Source organism: Eubalaena glacialis, chromosome 14 (genome assembly GCF_028564815.1).
Source record: "Eubalaena glacialis isolate mEubGla1 chromosome 14, mEubGla1.1.hap2.+ XY, whole genome shotgun sequence".
NCBI classification, from domain to species: Eukaryota; Metazoa; Chordata; class Mammalia; order Artiodactyla; family Balaenidae; genus Eubalaena; species Eubalaena glacialis.
Window position 1 is genome coordinate 87,020,346 of NC_083729.1, and position 17,628 is coordinate 87,037,973.

The following is a 17,628-nucleotide window of genomic DNA, read 5'->3' on the forward strand; positions in this document are numbered from 1 at the left end:
GGAGGCCACTGAATGTGATTTTAAATTTGAAAAACTTAAATGCAGGATGCTAGCAGCTTTCCAAAATATTTTGTATGCTCCTTTGCCTGTTTTTAAGATGATTTGTTAATGAGAATTTGAAAAACTGTTGTTTCTACAGTAATTAACACTTTTATAAAATTATTTATAAAAAATATAACTTACTCCCAGATAGTTGACATTCTAGTTGCATAAATTCTTATCTAGTCTCAAACACTGCTCAAAAGAACTACATATTTAAATGATTCTACCCTTTTCAGTTCTCTAGAATGCCTCCAGATGGCATTAAAACCCTTCTCCTACTATATTTTACAATCAAAAATTTAAAAATTAGTAATATTTTAACCATTTAAAACCAGTCACATTCATTATATCATTAGAAATCATGATAATGGAACTATTTTGAACTTTTAGGGTAACATCTTAAGAAACATGTAATCATAACCTTTATGAAACAAATAGCCATCCTATGTAAGCCAAAGGCTTTTCCTAGATTGAGAAACAGATCTTGGACAAATACACTCAATAATGTTATATCGTAAGCTGTCATTTCTAATGAATAGCACTTTAAATGCTTAGTAATAAGATCACTGGTCCAAATATAGATACATGCACAAAACTGTCCTTTAATAAGAAAACACATTTAACTCCTCAGAAATGATAAAAAATAATGATTTTTAAGGAGTAAACCTGTTACTGATTCCTATGGAGGGAAAATAATTTGTTAGCTTGTGAATTGTGTAAACTTTGGCATATAAATTTGGCATCGAATTAATCGTCAAAACATTTTTTGGATTGCTTGACTATTGAGAGGAACAAGACAAAATGCAGAGTGAAGAACATGTTTTAAAAGAGCCTTTTCTTATCTTTTTAAAACTGCGTTTGTTAACTCAAAAATATGAACAAACCCTTGAGGGTCCAGAGATATCTACAATTGTATATTTCACATAATTCAGAGGTGCGGTTGCAAAGGGCAGGCTTTAAAATGACACTGGTACTTCCCAGGTGTGCAGGACAGACTATCTCCTAGTATAATTAAAAGTTCTCTAATTATTTATGACAGTGATGGAAGTTGCCAAGCAAATTCCAAAAGCTTTCCTCCCCTCCCCCTGCCAAAATAATACCGTCAAATCTCGTTACATTTGTACTTTATGAAGAGGAGCCTTGTGTTTTCAGGATGACTCTTACTGGGCTAAAGCATAAGAAAGACCTCAAAATGCATCAGCACCCAAAAGCATTTAAGAACACATTATCATGAGAAAGAGAACCACAGGCTTCTTTCCATTATTATTGTTACTATAACAAGATATTTGCACTGTTTCATATTATAAGCATATTAAAGAACAGTCATCTCGGGATAGAAACAGGAAACAGACTTACGATGTATTCGATGTGCCATTGTCTGGACTCCCTGTCTCAGCATCACCTTTCTCTTAAAAAGGAAGAAAATACCAACATGTGAGTGTTACAGCCTGTAAGATTTAAGAGAGGTTCAATATATTTCCACACTCCTACTAACAATCATTCAAAATGTGCAGCAGGAGGCTTTTAGAACATCTTTTTTATTGTCCAAGAACCGGATTTGCAAAATAATTTCTTCTTTGTAATACAATGGCCCGGGCAAGGATCTGTGAATAGGTACTAAGGAGCTGTTTGCAAACAACCAGAGGTTCAGAGTGGAGACCCTGCCAAAAGATGAATACCTTACAGATGGAACCTGTTTCCTTCTACTTCTTTTACAGAAAACTTAAGGAAATAAACCCCATTAGCATTCGAGATGCAAGGCGTTTTGAATTCTGATCCCTTCTGCTAACACAAGCTAAACCAGGTCAGGTGGCATCAGAACTTAGAGGAGAGAATTTTACACAACACTGAGGTTGCACCCTAGCTTACAAGATTCCCGAGAATTACACCCCACAGAGAGCCCCAGCAGCAGGTTCTGGGGTCACCCTGTTAATGCAGAATAAGATATAAATCAGAAATCCTTCCTGGCCATCTGAGAGACTAGTTAAAGAAATGTTTCTGCCGTCTGTGGTCACCGAGGATTGAATGGGTTTTAATGAAGGGAGCCTGGAACCAGTTCGTTTTTTGTAGTTTTAAAGGGCAAATTCCTCTTGCAATTGACATAATGTAATTCTTAGATCCTCGACCATTGATGGTTTGAAACCATACATCCTTGTATTGTAAGGCACTTCTTTTTATTTTCTTGAGGCTAGGGGATGGAGGAAAGGTCATGACTGCCCTTGTGAGTTAGCTGTGGTTAGTTAGGCTGGTTATGTAGTGCTAATAGTTTAACATACCCCAGAGAAGGATATGAGTTGCAAGAGATGGGCCTGATGGTGGCAACTTGCTTTGCTTTGCTCTTTCAAGTCAGGCCTGGAGACCTCACAGAATCCCCCAGTCTGCTGTTTAGGGCTTCAGGCCTATGTCCTGTACCAAGCCCCTTTTGTCAGCTGTAGCCATTAGCTTATTGACACCGAGGCTTGGGAATGACCGCCTAAATTACATGATGAACACATTCTGAAGATATTGTCCAAACTGAACTCAAAAGTAAACTTTATAATTTCTTTTCCTTTTTGTTCTTTCAAACAAAACGGTTGTGAGAGAAAGAAGACAGTGATATATAGTGCACACATCTATCTCAGATGTCACTCTGTGCTAATGTGTGTCTACACACTGCCGGGACATCCGTGAGGGACAGTCACCTTGTGAAAAAGTCACAACATCTATTTTAACTGCCTCAATAGCAAACACTGACGGAGTCCCAGTACGTGGGAAACCATGCTGAAGTAAAAATAGAGGCAGAGAATTAATAAACTTGCTTTAAAGCTTGTATGTTCATAATATATTTTGTCTTCCAGGCCAGGTTTGTTGTAAACTCACTTAGGAGACATGCAAGACCTTGTCAACTGGCTTTTGTGCTAGAAAATAAGCTTAGTACTTTCCAAAATCACTTTTCCAATGAGAAACCACAATTCCTGCCAGAATCCTAAAGTACAGAGTTGTAACACCTGCATTACCTAAGATAAAACTAAATGGAGGTTTAATTTTTCTCAAACATAGCGATCTTTTTTTCCCCTTTAATTTGGAGAAATTGGTTACGTTCCCTGGTCTGTAGCTGCCAGAAGTTACCCCACATCCAATCACCATCAGGAATGTAAGCAGCAGGCTCAGAAGCCCAGGCAACAGTAAACATTTCTAAACAACTTATTAAAAAAAGGAAATCAATATGGTACATGAAGACATTGTTTGGATGTCTGAATAAATATGTTTTACCTTGACCAACAATGCTGCCAGATAACCCGTGGGCTGAGAGGACAGAGGCCTTATTGCACATGGGATCTGGGGGCTGCAGGAATCGGGAGCCAGATCGGCGCAGGGGCAAAGCTGCAGCTGATTATCTCTGCTCTTAGCAGCACTTACGTTGCGGCAACAGGGAAAACAGAATAGGTTCTGGCAAACAGGAAGGATGCAGTGGAGCCAAACTGGGCATTTATGAACAGTCGGGGAATGAATGCTCTCAGCTGATCATGAATTAACCTTTTTGGGGAAAAGTAAACGCAGGATGGAGTCAGGAAGTAAAACTATGTTTGCCCTTCAGAAAGAATGAAACACAAAATTCTCCCCAATATCTGGAAACTTTAGGTGATGTAATTTCTGAAGTTAACTTGAAGTGTCTATGTGCACAAGCCATGGAGAATCACAGGCTCTTTATCAGGACCCGAGGGAAAATGATGAATGCGAACTGGAAGAAATTCTCAGGAAGGGATTTTTCAGTTGGGTGCTCAGGAGATGTTTCCTTTCCGCCGCCAATGAGGAGTGTTGGGGGTTCGTCCTGATTATTCCAGCTGTTTTCATGATAGATTCAACACTGCTCTCCTAGGGGAGGAACCTGCTTTGATCTTTAAGACACTGGGCATAAGAGATAGGCTCAGGTGCAGTGTGGTCATTTTGCAGGCAGAAATATAATTAAAGAGAGAAAGAGAGAAAAAATGAGCCATAGAAAGAAAATGTATATATTCATACTCACATATAAATACATATGTATGTGTATATGTATATTACATGTATACTTTCAACCTGACACTCCATATTTGTCTACCTGAGTCTTCCACAGTACCAAACATATATTACATGCTCGGTATGTATCTTCTGTCTGATGACCTATCATTAATGCAGTGTCCCATGCTACAGTGGGAAAAGAGGAGAAAGGTACACATACCACTGAGATGGTATACAAGATAAGGTATGAAACAGCTTGATGCCTCCAATAGGTCACTTAAAAAATTACAGTAGCTACATGTTTAATCCAATAAATCTACCGAGGACTTTTATGTCGAGTAGTCTGTCTGGAAACATAGATAATATCTAATTCACACCCCTTCAACTGAAAATGACTGCACTGCTGGAGTACCATAAGTAGCGCTATGAAAAGGAAACCAAAATAGACCTAGGCTGTATTCTGCTTCGAAGGCAAGTTTTGCTGTGCTACCGCTTTATAATAAAAGTAATCTGTGCTCACGGTAAAGAAAAAAAAACTGAACAGTAGAGAAAAGGTAATGACTCTGCTTACTTTCATCATTAGTCCTGTTAGCCCTGCAACTATTACACTAAGTAATATGCTTATTTCTAGAAGACTCAACTTCAGACAGTACGTAATAATTTCTGATATGAAAAATGAGAGACAAGATATTTAATATACTTATACTACCACCTCCCTTCCGCTTAAAATTTTTGTTACTTCTATTATACTTTAGGGTCTAGTGGGTATTTTAACTTTGAATAAATTTAACCTATTTTTTGATTAAACAACTTCTGACAGTAACTCTTCTTCTATACTATGCAAAGTGAGGCAACTCACATCCCACTATGCACAGCTATACCTTTCCTCCTGCACAGCCAAGATTTAAAATATTTATATTCTGTTCAGTAACTATTAATGAGTCATCCTCATTAATATTAATTTAATCAATAATTTAATTTTGGGAATTGCCCGTAGGCCATGAGAAAAATTATACATGAATAATGGAATTTACAATATTATAACAACATAAATATTAGTCTCTAAGGAACAGAAGAGGGACTGGACCTGTACAGAGGGACCGCCACTACACTTGAATGAAGGCAAGGGTTCCCAGTATTTATGTCAAATGGATTCTCATTCTTATATCTCATCATGGCACAGGTTCATTTGTCTCAAGTAAAGTCTATGCTTTTCCTAAAGAGAAATTCAATAGAGCATGCATGTAATGTGTACAAAAATGTTTACATACAGTTTTTAAAAAGTAAAATGAGTTAACTGTAAAAACACCTTCCAGGCCCAGAAATGGGACATTGACAAGAAATAACCCAGAAGCGTCCTGAGCTTGTGTCCTATTCCAGCCAAGCTAGCTAGCAATGGATTTTTGTGTTAATCATTCTCCTTTTCTTGACAGTTTCTGCCACCATGAATTTGTAAATAAAACAGTCTTTAGTTTTTCCTGATTTTGAATTTCGTATGAATGCAATCATAGTATAGGCATTCTTCTGGGATTACTTCTGTCATTCAATGATATGACTTTTAGATTCAGCCAATGTGATGTGCATAGCTTTGGTTCATTCACCCTCACTGCTGTGCAGCATCTCCTTATAAAAATCTGCCATTTTGCTTTATTTGACACTTTTTTGGTGTTCTACTTAAGAAATACATCAGAAAGATGTTCTCTATTACCTTTTGAAAGTGTATAATTTTACTGTTCACATTTAGGTCTTCTACAAATACCTGGAATAGTTGCTGTATATGATGTCAGGTAGGAGTTAGTTTCCTTTTTTTCCCTATAGATAACCAATTATTCTGGTACTATCTATTAAGAAGCCCATTCTTTCCTCATTGATCTACATTGTTAGCTTTAACACGAATCTAGTTTTCATAAATCTGTGGTCTGTTTCTGGGTCCTTTATACCTGTTTCATTGCTCTATTTGTTATTATCTTCATTACTTAGCTAAAACATTTATTCATTCATTCATATAATAATATTAGTAAGGCAAGGCTCCAACCTGGTTCTTCTTAAGGAGTGTCTGAGTTATTTTTGGTCCCCTGTTCTATCAAATAAATTTGAGAATCACCTTGTCAATTTCCAGATACATGGCTGCTGTTGAGAAGTCAACTGGAAGTTTGTTACTTCTTTGAAGTTATTAAGGGTATTTTAAGAATTTTTTCTTTACCTGTGTGGCTTGCAGTTTAACTATAATATGTCTAGGGTGGACGTCTTTTTATTTATCCTGCTTAAGATTCATTGGGTTTCTTGAATCTATGGGTTAGTGTCTTTCAATTCTGGAATATTTTCAGCCATCATCTCCTTTAATATTCCCTCTGTTCCCTTATCTTTTTCTGGAATTCTAGTTAAATATATGTTAGGCCTTCTCACTTTATACTCCAGGTTTGTTAACTTCCTTTTCATATTTTCCATTTCTATCTCTCTAGGCTGCATTCTAGAAAATTTCTTAAGTTCAGTTTCCTGAGTCATTACTTTTTCTTCACCTATGTGTAATCTGCTGTTAAACCTGACCAAAGAAATTTTAATTTCTGTTATTATTTTCTAACTTCTAGAGGTTCTGATTAGTACATTTTCAAATGTTTTTGTTCTTTATCATATTTTCAATTCTCTCATTTCTGTAAATTAAAGTAAGTCCTCTTACTTTATATTCTGGGCTTGGTAATTCCAATATCTGAAGTCCTTGGAGATCTAATTCTCTGCTGTCTGTTCTTTTTCCTTGCTCTTGTTTCATTGTGCATAAGAGTTTTTGACAATGAGTGCTCATTTCCTTAGGAATTCTATTTCTATTATTATTTATTCTTATCCATTTTCTTTTTCTGGTATTCCTATTAGCTGGATTTGACCTTTCCACCCTGACTAATCTTCCATGTAACTTAACTTCCTTTCATATTTTCCATCTGACTTTTGCTTTATATTCAGAAAAAAAAATGTTTTCAACCTTATATTCCAGACTTCAGACTTCAGCTATTATCTATTAAATTTTTAAATTGTGTCAACCCTATTTTTAATTCTGGAGTGCTCATTTGTTCTGTAACTGCTTCTTTTTCATACCAATCTGGTCTTTTTATTTGATGCAAATAATTTCAAATCCTTCTGAAGACTAATTACGTTTGGAATTTTTTTCTTCTGTTCCTTGAATTAAGTAGATTTCCTCTGGGTCAGTCCTTCTCTTTGGTGCTCCTGGGTTATGTATTCACATCTTTGAATGATAACAGGCTGGTTAACAAAGGTGCTGGCGTGGATTTCCCATATTAGTATATTGATCCATTTTGCTAACATACGTCTCCCTTGTAGGGAAGGGCTGATTTAGGGCTCTTTCTAAGTGGACAGGGTATGTTAACTGGAAGGCTTCATTTAGGGTTCAGGAGAAAAGAGGTCTCAAGACAAGCTGGGAGCCCTGACTGCTCTCTCACTCCCCAACAAAAATAGGAAGTACTTTACTCTGGGTGTATATATAGCATTTCGGTTTATTTCCTTCTTGAGAAAAGTTGGCTCTCCCTCCGCCCATCAGAGATATCCATGTTTAAGGTGTGGTATTATCTCAGAATCGATTCTGCTTCTCTCTTAGGTACTAGCTCCCAACTAGAAGTTCTAGTTAGCTGTCCATTTTCTTAGCAAATATTACTATGGTTTTTTTTTGTATTTTGCTTTTTTGAGGGAGGAAAGCCAGACTGAAAGCTCTGCATGAAAACCCGCTAGGATAGTGGTGGAGGAGTAACGGGTGGAAGAATGGCCATGTTCCCATCACTATGTACAGTTCACGCGCCTCTTCTCTGTTGGGGTTGAGAGGAAATCAAGTCTCTCCTGGCGCTCCCAAGGACATTCCCTCTACCACCACAGCTTGTTCCTGTTTGGTTCATTATTTTCCTTTTTTCTTTTTCTGGGTCATGACCTTCCCGGCCCAGGATTATCTATCTAACAGTAGGGTCCTATCCAGTCTCCATTTTCCAGACACTCAGCTGAATTTCTGGTTCTCAGGGCTGTTACGGATTTATTTCCATCACTATTGCTTTATGGTAAGTTCAATGGAGACTCTGAAGGGAGGGAAAGAAGTGCTTATGCTCTGGCTGCCACCTGAACAGGACGCTCTCACACTTTTAAAAAACTGTAGACATACATCACCTGTTTTAATATTTAAGTTTCTCAATACTTAATTAGCCTCTATTTTATAATATTAAATTAAATTAATTGGCAATCAGCAAACTGGCTAAAGTAGCTCTCTTTAAAAAGATTTGGATTAAAAAATAATTTTCTGTTTAATTTATACACTCTTTTCTCTTAGTACCTAGGCAATTTAGTTTTTCTAATTTCAAAAAGATAAAAATGACTGATCTAAAGTGGGGAAGGTCAGTCCATCACTACACATTTTGTTTCTCTGAAGTACAGTTTTTTCCTATTTTCTACATATTTACTGGAGTCATGATTCCCAAAACTGTAATGATTCCAAACCAAATACAAGAAACAGCAGGGGAAATGCTGGTGGGACCAGCTCTCCTAAAATTTCCAATGTGCTATAATCTACAGAGGATACTCCGATTTTTATTTTTATCTTTTTATTTTCCATTATGGTTTATTACAAGATATTGAATATAGTTCCCTGTGCTATACAGTAGGACCTAGTTGTTTAACTATTTTATATACAGTAGTTTGTACCTGCTAATCCCAAACTCCTAATTTATCCCCCCTTCCCCTTTGGTAACCATACGTTTGTTTTCTATGTCTGCGAGTCTGTTTCTGTTTTGTAAGTAAGTTCATTTGTGTCATATTTTAGATTCCACACGTAAGTGATATCATATGATATTTGTCTGACTTATTTCACTTTGTATGATAACCTCTAGGTCCATCCATGTTGCTGCAAATGGCATTATTCATTCTTTTTTATGGCTGAGTAGTATTCCATTGTATATATATACCACATCACTACGATTTTTAAATAGTGATATTACCTTTTTATAGATGTGCTTGGTTTTGGGGGGGGGGATTTATTTGAAAAAAAAAATCCCCTTACCCCTAGAAAAGAGAAAACCAATTACAAATGTCCTTAGATGATGAAATGCCAGAGGGATTTATACCACACCATGCAAGTGCCGCTCACAATTCCACAGAAGATAGGTCTGCTTTTACATAATCTCAATTGTAGTATCAGCGAGTGAAAGTTATGGCATGCTGTAAAAATATGCCAGATGCAAACAGAAATCTTGGACAAGAATTCAATCTCACACTGAAGGGACAGAAGCAACATTTTGGGGGTCAAGGTAATGGGTTAGTTATTAACTGCAGAATCTCATTTTCATCATGTGCAGAATAGAGATGTAATGCCTACTTCACACAGCTATGGTTAGGATTAAATAAAATAGTATACATAAAGAAGAGACTGAACACAGACGGGACTGAACAGCTGTTTCCTTTGTTCCTCTTTATGTCAAAGACTCCAAGCTGAGAGAAGGTACGTTTATTCTATTATATCTATTTTCTCCTCCCTTTACCCTGAACTGTTTAAATTCAAATGGAAAGAAATGGTGAGGAAAGCAATGGCAATTCTTCCGTACGCTCTCGCCTTTGGCATATGATGCTGATGCCTGCACACCTCATGGACCTAACCATGCATCTCCTGATTCCTTTCCTTACTATTACATTTATTAATTTCTATAGATTTCAAGTCCCTTGGCATTTCACCTCTTCCCTGGTGCTAATGCTCACAGCAAATTCCAACAGAGGGTGGGATAACTAAGGGATATGCCCTATGACCTTTCTCTAGCTATGCATTAAAAGTCTGGGGCTTCCCAATGCATTTGTCTGGATGTCTTTTCTCCATAATCCTCCTGCCCTCACAGATGCTCAGTAGGTGAGCCTCAGTTCCTAAGACACATCTACTGGCTCAGAGTGATTTTCATGTTCAAACATAGCTTTGAAATTTGCAAGGGATGCTCTCAGCCGACTGGCTGGTCAGGAGACTAACAAAGCCCAGTCTTTGTGGGTGTGCTTTCACGACATGAATGGGGTAGCTTATGCATATTTAATGCTCAAGAAAACATTAATACCAATTAACAGTGCCAAAGAAGAGAATTAAAACAATACTTCATGGAATGATATTCTCTCTTTGATGATGAAGCCCACATGTTTTACTAGACACTGGGTTCGGTAACGAAATTCCTTCCTGGACCCTTTAGTCTGTTTCTCCCTGGAAGAGGGTATGGTTTCTTCATGGATTCTAAGGACATTTATCATGAGGTCTTCTGATCTCTCTACCTACCTATTTTCTTTCAATTTAGGTAACTCATTAGCTGCCTTTAAAAATTTTTCCCCTCACACATACCAGAGGCCAACTATAAGAAAGGATGGTGTTCCTTCCTCCTAGGGTTGGTTTGAAATTCACCATTTTATGTTTTGGCCCTCCTTCCCTTGAATAGAAGGAGAGAGGAGCATTCAAGGTCACCACGCATCTTATCCATTTTGGGTAGCACTTGAACAAATGGCCCTCCTTTCCCCACTTGATTTTGTCTTTTAGTGAAACTCTTTTAAACCTACTATCTATTGCATGCATCTCCCCTCCTCACCTGCTCCACCTCACATATGAAGCTATAGACAGAACGCCCACATATGAAGCTATAGTGAGAAATTTTTCTTACTTGGATTACTGTGTCCAGAGGAAGTGAGCTGAGAGTCCTAAAAAAAAAAAAAAAAAAAGAAAGAAGAAAAACAAGAAATATCAATTAATTTTCTTATTTTGACTTTCAAAATGTAAGTTGAATATGAGATATATTACTGTTCATTCAGAACCTAATCAAGGATCATAATCTCTACCAACTACCGTAATGAGAAACATTTACGTGTTTGTTAAGCAGTTCTGGTAATAGAGCTCACAATTACTTCTATGTTGTATTACAGACTTCTGTTTTGTTTATTGAGGTGAAATTCACATAACATAAAATTAACCACTTTGAATTGAACAATTCAGTGGCATTTCATACAGTCACAATGTACTAAACCACCACCTCTATCGGGTTGCAAAATATTTCTATCATTCCAAAGTAAAATTCCTTACCCTTTCGGCAGTGTTTCCCCATTTCCCCCTCTCCTCAGTACCTGGTAACCATGCACACATGCACATGTACTTGTTTGAGTCCTTCTTTTCAATCCTTTTTTTAAAAATTAATTAATTAATCTATTTTTGGTTGCACTGGGTCTTCGTTGCTGCACACGGGCTTTCTCTAATTGAGGCGAGTGGGGGCTACTCTTCGTTGCGGTGCGTGGGCTTCTCATTGCAGTGGCTTCTCTTGCTGCGGAGCATGGGCTCTAGGTGCGTGGGCTTCAGGAGTTGTGGCACGTGGGCTTCAGTAGTTGTGGCACATGGGCTCAGTAGTTGTGGCACGTGGGCTTCAGTAGTTGTGGCATGTGGGCTCAGTAGTTGGGACTCGTGGGCTCTAGAGTGCAGGCTCAGTAGTTGTGGCACACGGGCTTAGTTGCTCTGCGGCATCTGGGATCTTCCCGGACCAGGGACTGAACCCGTGTCCCCTGCACTGGCAGGCGGATTCTTAACCTCTGCACCACCAGGGAAGTGTCCTATATTATTGACTTTTAATCTAACCCACTTCCCTTTGAATGTACCTTCACTCTCACCACCTTTCTGCAGACGAGGCTGGCAACCATCCCACCAGGGACACTCCACTGAACAACTGCTGTCAATCTCACATTGGTGGATAGAAAGATTATTACAGATTTCCACTTATCTGAAATGGCAGAAAGCCAGCACCATGTGGCATTTGAGTTCAGTTACTGATCAGGTAAACAGTGATTGAACCTGATTTTATTTCCATTAAAGTGAAATGCTAAATTTTGTCTTGGGAATTCACATCCTCTTTCCTTGCAAAAGTCCTATTTAATATGAAATATACAGGAGAGTTATAAAAGAATGAATGAATTGAGACAGGGTCCATGAAGGACTACTGCCCTGCCCAGCTGGCTGCAAAACCCTGGGGGCCCCACAGAGTGCAGATCCTTCATCCTTCACCGAGCCAGAGCCAGGCTGGGTTCAGAGCAGAGGGCAACAAGCCCCAGGCACTGAAGCCCTTTCCGCTTCTGTGTCTCCTGCTGCCCCATCCAGACAGACACCCTTAACACCTATAGCTTCTGTCTCAAAGGCCTTCTCTCCCTTTGTGAACATCGTCCCTGAGTAGACGCCTGGGGCGTGGCTCAACACATCTGCGCACTGTCATTTCAGCCTCCTCTGGGAGCATTCAAGGAGGCTTGCTAGGTTCTCTGTTGGGTCCTCAAGGGTTACAGAAGTGAGGGTACAAAGCCCTTGCCTTCCGGGCCTGGGAGCCCAGTGAGTCAGCAGAGGAGGTGATGTGTATGCAAATTATGAGAACCCAGGGCTGAAAGGCATTTCACCACTGCTGTGTGGGAGTGCTTCAAGCCTCGATAGCCTGTCCTCATCCCTGGGATGCGTGTCCTGCCATTTTCTGTTTTCTGCCTGGCGAACTTCATTCTTCCTTCCAGGCTCAGAACAAAAAAGCTCAAGGGTTACCTGTTCCTTGAAATAGTCCTGAATCTCAGAAGGACTTATTTGCTTTGTTTATGTTTACACTACACTGTGTCAAATTTCCATTAGAGGAATTGTCTTTTCAACTACGACTCCTTAAAAAAAAAGCTTTATCAAGGTATACATCATATAACATAAACTGTACATATTAAGGTATACAACTAGATAATAAATATAATAAAAAGAATGCTACTATGATTAATTGTCTTGACCCAAGGATGGCTCCATCCTATTAAGTAGCATTTGCTATTTAAACAACAAAAAGTTACATTTATTTATTAAAAAAAAATTCAGAAAAATAGGAAAGTATAAGAAAAAGTTGCCTGTAATTCCTAACAGGGCATTTCTGAGGTTACTCTATTGCTTTTAGTTTCCCACATTCACTCAGCAAGTGTGTGCCATTCTGACGGTCACATGCACAAAGAGGAGAACCACTTCTTAGTTACTTAGAAGAATATCTGCAGTTGGAAACTTATCCTTCTCCTTTTTTAAATCCTGCATTCCCAACACCTAAACTATTGTTGGGTACACAGGAATCCCAAAACTTCTTCAAAAGTGGTATTTAGCTGGGAAGTAAAGTTTTACAAACCACTGTACTGAAGGCAGAAATAACCAAGTGTACTGGTAGCCGAGAAAGCCATTCAAGGAAGCACTATAATAAATACCATATTTCATCAAACGTAACAAAACTGTATAAGGCTGCATTACTTCACATATTACTATGGAAGAAAATGGCTGCCAATTCATTGTAAAATGCCATCAGCTGTAAAACAAATCCTGATTTTGGGATCTTAAAATGTGAAAAAAATATGCACCTTAAACCAATAAAATATAGTTGTTCTTAAGCCATGTTGCTGATGGAGGGCAGTCTTTATCCTGTGAGAACACTCCTTAAAAATGGCTTTTCGGGGCTTCCCTGGTGGTGCAGTGGTTGAGAATCTGCCTGCCGATGCAGGGGACACGGGTTCGAGCCCTGGTCTGGGAAGATCCCACATGCCGCGGAGCAACTAGGCCCGTGAGCCACAACTACTGAGCCTGCGCGTCTGGAGCTTGTGCTCCGCAACAAGAGAGGTTGCGATAGTGAGAGGCCCGCGCACCGCGATGAAGTGTGGCCCCCGCTTGCCGCAACTAGAGAAAGCCCTCGCACAGAAACGAAGACCCAACACAGCCAAAAATAAATAAATAAAAAATAATAATAATAAAAATAAAGGAATTCCTTTAAAAAAAAAAAGGCTTTTCGGAACCATCTGAGGACTGCTGTACTCATATCTCCTCTTGCTTGTCTGTCAATACATCATTAGAATTACAAAAGGCAAGAAATGGAAATACATCTTCTTTGATTTTCAGACCTCCACATAAAGCTAATTACTACAGGAAAAAGCACCACTTGATGTGGTTTGGTCTTCCTTCTTCCCCATCAATCACTTTCTTTTCTCTAAAGCTCAAAACAATTGAAATAATATAAATGACAGTAAATTTAAATGTTTACTTTGAGGTAATGAAGTAAACATAAAGTTTTAGCCCAAGCATTTTGTGGTCGTTTCTGAAGCATGCTAGGAACCCAAAGAGGGAGACATATCATAAACTTCCCAACTTCAAAGCACTTTCCTTCACAATTGCTGGCTTTCATTCTCCTTGTATCGTATAAAGAGGAAGGCAATAGGATTCTCATTTCTGTAATCATGCTAGAGCTCTTCTGTCTAATGCTTTAGAAACTGATCAGCAAGAATAGTTTCAAACCAGGTCTGATCCCATGAGATCTGGCATTCATTGCCACATGAAATGCTTGTGAAAGGCCATTAGATCCGCACAGATGCCTTCTGAGTATGGAAAAAGTTCTACAATTTTAGTTCTCTATTTGCATTTCAGAACTTATGAGACTGCTACAGAAATCGAGGGAAAAGGACAAAGCAAATTCATTTTTTTTTCTTGGTTGAAATAGCTCATAATGGCATGCATTCTTTTCTTTACCAAATTCAATAACTTTTGAGATTTGAAGAATAAGGCAGGCACGTCTGGTAGTGTTTGTCTAGGGAACTGTGACTCCAAATTAAGCCTTCAGAGAATAGAAAAAAATCCAAGTTCAGTATCAACTGACCTTATTATATATTATGTCCTTCAATATCCGGACAAATTGGGGAAATTCTCGGAAGTATGTAGCTAATTAATTTAGTGGTACTGGTAACTCAGAAGGCACATTTAAATCGACTTTACTTGTGAGGTCAAACTGCCCCTTTAATCTCAATAAGGGCTTAATTTCATTATTTATTAGTCATTTTGGAGATTCTGCCCTGCAAATTCCATAAACAATTCTAGCTCCTACATACTAGCAACTGTGATCATGTCAAACATTAATAGTCTAATTAACGAACGGCAAGCCTCCAGCTGCCAGAATACTAAATAGTTGAGACACAGGTTAAAAGAGGTGCACTATGGGTGAGAAGTAGTGATGTCTTTGCAGTAGGCACAATCAGGGCTCCTCCAAAGATGTCTGTATCTTAATTCCCAGGCCCTGTGAATATGTTACCTCTCGCGGCAAAAGGGACTTTGCAGATGTGATTCAATTAACTATTTTGAGATGGGAGATTATCCTGGATTATCCAGGTGGGCCCATCACAAAGTTCCTTATAAGGGAAAGGAGGAGGCAGGAGAGTCAGAGAAGATGTGACAAGGAGGTCAGAGGTCAGCATGATGAGGGCCACAAGCTAAGTAAGAAGGGCAGCCTCTAGAAGCCGAGCAAGACAAGAGAACAAATTCTTCCCTAAAACATTCAGAAGAAACGTAGCCCTGACGACACCTCAATTTTAGCTCCGTGAAACTGATTTCAGACTTCTGTCTTCCAGAGTTGTAAGATAATAAATTTATGTTGTCGTGAGTCACTAAGTTTATGGTGATTCGTTAGAGTAGAAATGACACTAATGAAGTCTTATTTCATTGATACAAGATAAACTTTTTTTTAATTAAGTTATTTATTTGTCTGTGCCAGGTCTTAGTTGTGGGATCTTTTAGTTGTGGCTTGTGAACTCTTAGTTGCAGCATGTGGGATCTAGTTCCCCGACCAGGGATCAAACCTGGGCCCCCTGCATTGGGAGCACGGAGTCTCAGCCACTGGGCTGCCAGGGAAGTCTGATACAAGATAAATTACCAGCACTTATTGTGAACTTTTTGAAAGAAAAGCAGTATTAAAATCATGTAATGTCCCCACACTCTGTAAAGTCACCTATTTTTTTTTTTTTTTTTTGACCGCATTGGGTCTTCATTGCTGCGCGCAGGCTTTCTCTAGTTGTGGCGAGCGGGGGCTACTCTTCGTTGCGGTGTGCAGGCTTCTCATTGCGGTGGCTTCTCTTGTTGTTCATCATGGGCTCTAGGCATGCAGGCTTCGGTAGTTGTGGTGCGTGGGCTCAGTAGTTGTGGCTCGTGGGCTCCAGAGCGCAGGCTCAGTAGTTGTGGCGCACAGGCTTAGTTGCGCCGAGGCATGTGGGATCTTCCTGGACCAGGGCTCGAACCCATGTCCCCTGCATTGGCAGGTGGATTCTTAACCACTGTGCCACCAGGGAAGTGCCTGTTTGTAAATTATACCTTAATTTTTTTAAATGGAAAGAAAATTCAAACCTTTAAAATATTCAGAAAGCTAGAAAAATAGAAGGAAGTACCCTCAGCTGGACACAGAATAAGAAATTATTATATTTAATAATAACACTTTGGAATCATTCTTATTAAGGGACTTTGGGACATTTTTATCACTTCAAAAAGAAAGCTTTTATCCTTTAGCTGTCACTCCACCCTCTCTCCCTACCCCTAAGCTGTAAGCAACCACTAATCTATTTTCTGTCTCTCTGTATTTGCCTCTTCTGGACATTTCAAATATATGAAATCATATAAAATGTTGTCATTTGTGACTGGCCTTTCACCTTTGCTCAGCATATTTTCAAGGTTCATCCATGTTGAATCATGTATCAGTGCTTCATTCCTTTTTATGTCTGCATAATATTTCATTATAAAGCTATATCACTTTTGTTTATCTATTCATCAGTTGATGGACATTTGTATTGCTTCCACTTTTTGGCTGTTATGAACAATGCTGCTGTGAACATGGGTGTAAAAGATTTTTTGCAGACATGTGTTTTCAATTCTCTTGGGGATATATCTAGGTGTGGAATTGCTGGGTCATACTATAATGCAATGTTTAACTTTTGAGGAAATGTTGAAACTTTTTCAAAGAGTCTGCACCATTTAAGATCCCACCAGCAACTGACATCAGGGTTCCAACTTCTCCACACTCTTGCAAACACTGGGCATTGTCTGTCTTTGATTTTAGCCCTTTAAGTAGGTGTGAAGGAGTATCTCATAGTAGTTCTGATCTGCATTTCCTAAATGATAGCAATAGTGTCTTTTCATATGCTTATTAGCTATCTGTAGATCACCTTTGGAGAAATGTCTATTTAAATCCTTTGCCTATTATTCTTAAAACGAGTTCTCTTTCTATTATTGAGTTGTAAGACTTCTTTACTCATTGTGTTTCTATAAATAAAGTTTTATTTGAACATAGTCACATTCATTCATTCAGATACTGTCTGCAAAGCCTAAACCATTTAGTATCTGATCCTTTAAATAAAAAGTTATTTGACCTCTGACTTAAACAATGAGTTATTGGGAAAGAATGAGATGAATATATCAAAAGAACAGAATAGACAGTCCTGAAAGAAAACTGTGTATTTATGAGACTTTCAGTTGCTGACATACGTGGTATTTCAAACCAGTGGGGGGAAGATGGGCTAATTTGTTGATAGTGTTATCATAATTTACTCAACCAATGAAAAGGCTAGAATCCTATTACACACCAATGCAAACAAAATTTTTTTTAAACCTAAAAACAAAAATTATAAAAGAATTACAATAAAATAGAGAACGTTGTTAGAATGTTGGTCCAGGAAAGATCTTTTTTCTCTGACATGAAAATTAAACACTTTGCTAGTATAAAAGGTACATAAGTAAGGTTGCAAGAAAATAGTTGCATCATATAGAACAGG

General features: G+C 38.5%; 1 protein-coding gene across 3 annotated transcripts in view; it reads right to left on the reverse strand.

The window, feature by feature from the left end:
- AFF3 (ALF transcription elongation factor 3) overlaps nucleotides 1-17,628 on the reverse strand; it is a 558,597-nt gene that overhangs the window by 179,491 nt on the left and 361,478 nt on the right. For all 3 annotated transcript variants that reach the window (XM_061168528.1, XM_061168527.1, XM_061168526.1), the window contains exons 7-8: nucleotides 10,686-10,722; nucleotides 1,399-1,450 (exon numbers count right to left, since the gene is read on the reverse strand). In XM_061168528.1, coding sequence (XP_061024511.1) covers nucleotides 1,399-1,450; nucleotides 10,686-10,722 — 89 coding nt within the window. The remainder of the gene's footprint in view (nucleotides 1-1,398; nucleotides 1,451-10,685; nucleotides 10,723-17,628) is intronic.